The following is a 4,709-nucleotide window of genomic DNA, read 5'->3' as shown; positions in this document are numbered from 1 at the left end:
AAGAATGTATCTCTCTCTCTCTCTCTCTCTCTCTCTCTCTCTCTCTCTCTCCACATTTTTTTATTTATTTGGTATAAGAATGTAAATCCGTAAGTATTTAGTCACCAATTCGTCAATTGCTAGTCCTACCTTTGTCACTTGATTACCCCTTTCCTTGATTTTTGTATTTTGTATTGCAATTAGTGTTAATGTTAGTTAATGATATTATGAGCGTCTTAGTGTCAAGAACCTTTATTAAAAATAGTATTATATTCTTTATTTTCATGTGATTATATATATATTTTCTTGAACTTTTTACAGGTTCCTCCATCATCAAGGTGTAAAACCAGAGGATCTGGGACGCTGGCTCACTATAAATCCTCTTATATTTCGTGAAAAAATTGAAGATCTTCACTCTCGTATCAACTATCTAAAGGCGGTCGAATTTACCAATGGTGAAATTGCACGTTTAATATCACGGAATCCGTATTGGTTATTGTTTAGGTATGAAATCTTTGTCGTGTTAATAGATTAGGGAGTTGGGTGCTTTTAATTAGGTTACTGCTAAAGGTAAAATTCACCCAAATAATGTGAAATTAAAGTAAACTTACCGCACTCTAGAAAATATTTATATATGTGACCAGAAAATAAATTAAAAAAATCAGCGCCTTTTCGGTGATTTTCCAGGCAACGTTTTTATCTGTGCATATCAAAGTAATAATAGTTATATTGAAATTAAATTTTGATCGTAATGATATGTTTCATTGTATATTGTAGTGCATCCTAATAGATAAGTAGCTCTTTATTTAGCTACTATCAGTAATAAGGGTTTCTGACTAATCAAAGAAACAATTAGCAATTTGAATGTAACTTAAGTCAAATATTTCCGATTGATGATATATGTCATTTGTCATATCACAATTGTTTTCGCACATATGTATATTGTGTAATAATCGAAAACCATGTAGGTAATTTGAGAATGAGATGTGAAATTAGCCAATTCTGCTCATCATGGCTTTTATAATGTTGTGAAGTACAGCCTTTTATGTAGTAGTATTTGTACAATAAAGCAGTGAACCAGAAGTGTTAAAACCTTAAAGAATACGTGGATGCTGAAACGGCCTAACAGAAATATAAATTACAGTGCATGAGTTTATAACACAAATCATAGTTAATGGGTGGCCTTGAAACTAATGTTGCAGTGTTAACGGGCAATTACTTGTGATGCATTACAGGATATCGCCTTAAAGTTTATGGACAGAGTACCCTCAGCGTAATATATACATAGGATTAATAAGTTATCGTTTGAAAATAAGCGATTAAGCAGTTTTTTCTTATCCTTATAGCATTATTGCCCTTATATTCTCAGCTTCTTAAAAAGTTGTAGTGCAGCTTTCATTGTCATTCAATGATAGTAAGTTATTTGTGTTCTAGTTCGGCATTTCATCTGAGAATTAGGAATCTGTACATAGCGTTAACTTAACTGTTGTAAGCACAAACAAACTAAAGTATTTACATGTTTTTACAGCACTGTCAGAATTGACAACCGCCTTGGTTTTTTTCAACATTTGAGTGGCCTTAGTAGAGGCGAAGTTCGTGTTGTCGCAGTGAAGGAGCCACGACTGATTACACACAACCTTCATCACGTCAAGGTATTTTTTTTCTTGAAAGTGTGTTCACCTGCTAATAGGTAAATGATTCCTAGAGTTAACAGTAGCATTCATGATGGAAATATAAGCTAAACATATATTTTTTAAAATTAATTTTGAATGTTTCTCCATTCCAGAGGACATCCATTGCTGTTACCGAAGAGATGGGCTTTAGTGAGAATGAGATGAAAAGTCTGATATTATCTACTCCAAAATTATGGATTACTAGTAAGTAATTGGGCCATGCAATTACTTGCCTATCCTGCCAAGATCGCAGGATAGGTGGGACAGGAGCCACAGGGCCCCCGTAGGGCTCGCAAAAACTGTTTTTCCATTTCCCTATTGGCAATCGTGCTAGTAATTGTCAATTTTACACTTAGTGTGAACCGTATTCATATTGACAGATCTATAAAAGGTATGAATGAGAATGAATATCTTCACAATACAATTTTTTTTTTTTTTTTTTTTTTCTAAGTCAGTAATTTTCAGAGGAAATCTTCGCTATCAGTTTCGTATGTAAATGTGAACATTTGTAGTTTAAATAAGTATTGACATATATTTGATGGCTTCATTATATATCTTGTTTTAAATTCTATCATTACAGATGGGCCGTCATTACTCCGAAGGTTTGAATATTTGCACAACGAAATGGGATTATCACACAGCGTACTTGTAAAATTTCCAAAGATTTTACAGTCACGGGAATTCAGGATAAAGCAACGTCATCTTTACCTGAAGACTCTCGGCCGAGCTCAGTATGATCCTCATAAACCTAATTATGTGTCTCCAGCTTCACTAGTTGAAGGCAGTGATATACAATTTTGTAGTGACATTGCGAAAAACACTATTCAAGATTACAACATATTTCTGAAAACCCTTTAATTATGTTATTTATCTCTGTATATTTTGTCGCAAGATTGTAGACGTATCTCTTGTATTTACATATAATGCAGAAAAAAAGATCGAACAATTACGTACTTGATATAGACTCCTTACCTTTAAGTCTGTAGAGAGTAAACTGATGAAAGTGAAACAAAAAAGAAACTTAAGTATGCCTTGTAAGTAAAATATAAAACAGGATTAGTTATGGATATTATACAAATTAATTCCATTCTAAATTACGTTATATTTGAATTCTTAAGATACGAACTACTTATCTGCCAAGTAAAGCCATATGAATAAGAAGTGAATAAATAAATGTAGTGATTTTCTCCTTGTACTCATCTTTTAACCAAAATAAGTATTTCATAATCAATCTACTTTCATGATGTACTCTTCCGATACAAAGTTTCTGAACCCCCACCTCTCCCATCCCTCGCACCAGTCGACGCAACGAGTACACATATGGGGTAGGAGGTTGCCGGGGAAAGGACTTTAAGGAAAATATTACTGTGAGGTCTCGCCCATTGGCTCGTATCATGTAAATTAGCTACTTCATTGAGATTACGTAACTGATACACAATATTCAGGTGATATTACGAAACCGTTTCTTAACAACATAGATGATTTATGCTGTAGACTCGTAGTCTCGAAACAAAATTAAAAAGCTTTTCTCCGTTTAAAGAGATTTAACTACTGTATAAATAAAACACTCACTGTATTTCAGATGCACGAAGTAAGCCATAGTGACTTGCACTACATTCTCTTTTCAGATATTATTTAATGTAGCCCGTGTAATCAACTTTCATAAGTAGTATCTTAAGTATTACATTCTCACACTCTGTGTGAAATTCGCAATTCTTCAATAATGTTATATCATTCATTCCAACAACTAAATTTTGTTGTATTATGCGTAAATTTGACTCTCTACTTTGCTATCAATCTGCTAATGTAGACAACATCGGACAGTACGGCAACACGTGGTTCGGCTCGAAGCCTTGTTCATGATCTCTTTTATGTCTTCAAGTATACCTTGGATCAATTTCACGTCAAATCTTATAGTAATAGCAACATCCAGTTAAGTAACTTCAAAAAACTATATTCTACTACTCATGACGATGTGGTTTATTTATCAGGATGTCCGCTCTCGCAGTATCGTCAACCGCGAGTTTGTTGCAATTGGTCACGGAGTCTAAAGTGTCTATGAACACAAAGGCAGTATGTGCACACAAAAATAAGAAAAGAAATTCAATTGATTTGTGACGTTTCGAATTCTTCAAGAGTTCTTCATCAGACGGATAAATAACCACATCGGTTATGATGCATATCATGCATATAATGAGGAACTCTTGACGAGTTCGGAACGTCATGATTTCATTTACTTTTTCATTATTGTGGCCGTTTTCCTTTTTATCTGAAGTCGTAAGCACAGGGTGGCAAATTCATATGCTACGATGCGCTGTGATAGCATTTGTAGTAATCCTCATGCACCCTTCCTTCCATCCCTCCTATTTCATATAACCCGTCGCACAGAATGATATTAAGAGAAGGGGAAAGAAGGGGTTCAGAAATTTTTGATGGTGACCGTGAAGTAGGTTAAAAAAACATGCTCTTATACAGTCGAGAGAAATGTGTGTGTGTGTGTGTGTGTGTGTGTGTGTGTGTGTGTGTGTGTGTGTGTGTGGTGTGTGTGTGTGTGTGGGGTGTGTGTGTGTGTTTGGTGCGCGTATTTTTTTTAAATTGAATAATAAAAAATTACGATAAAATGGGGCCTATGTATACGTAAATATCACGTGTGTGGGTTATATATATTATGTAATATATTATATATATATATAATAATATATAAAATTATATAAAAATTATATATATATTACAACAATAAATATAATTAATACATGAATGGAAAAAACACTCTCCGGCTGATACTATGGAAAAAAAACCCCACAATGAAAAAAAACCAGATTAGTTTTGGTTTTGTGAGTTTTTTTTCCATAATAAAAATCCCATTAAACAATTGTATTGATGCATATATATAATATAAATTAATATATAAAATTTAATATAATTATATAAATATATATAAATATATATATTATATTAATACTATAAATACATGTATACATATATAATGTGTATATATGTATGTGTTTTTTTTTTTTTTTTTTTTGCGTGTGCGCGTGCGTGTGTTTAAATATATAT

The 4,709-nt window shown here is 33.0% G+C and overlaps 1 protein-coding gene across 1 annotated transcript in view; it reads left to right on the top strand.

The window, feature by feature from the left end:
* LOC119578946 (transcription termination factor 3, mitochondrial-like) overlaps positions 1–2,839 on the top strand; it is a gene marked incomplete at its 5' end in the record, with an annotated part of 19,057 nt that extends 16,218 nt beyond the window's left edge. The window contains 4 exon segments of the mRNA XM_037926627.1: positions 301–483; positions 1,508–1,631; positions 1,766–1,856; positions 2,233–2,839. Coding sequence (XP_037782555.1) covers positions 301–483; positions 1,508–1,631; positions 1,766–1,856; positions 2,233–2,510 — 676 coding nt within the window. The 3' untranslated portion in view covers positions 2,511–2,839.
* Between the last annotated feature and the right edge of the window lie 1,870 nt (positions 2,840–4,709).

The sequence above is a fragment of the Penaeus monodon genome, chromosome 11 (genome assembly GCF_015228065.2).
Source record: "Penaeus monodon isolate SGIC_2016 chromosome 11, NSTDA_Pmon_1, whole genome shotgun sequence".
NCBI lineage: Eukaryota > Metazoa > Arthropoda > Malacostraca > Decapoda > Penaeidae > Penaeus > Penaeus monodon.
The sequence above is the reverse complement of the archived record's forward strand: the minus strand, read 5'-3'. Positions and strand labels throughout refer to the sequence as shown.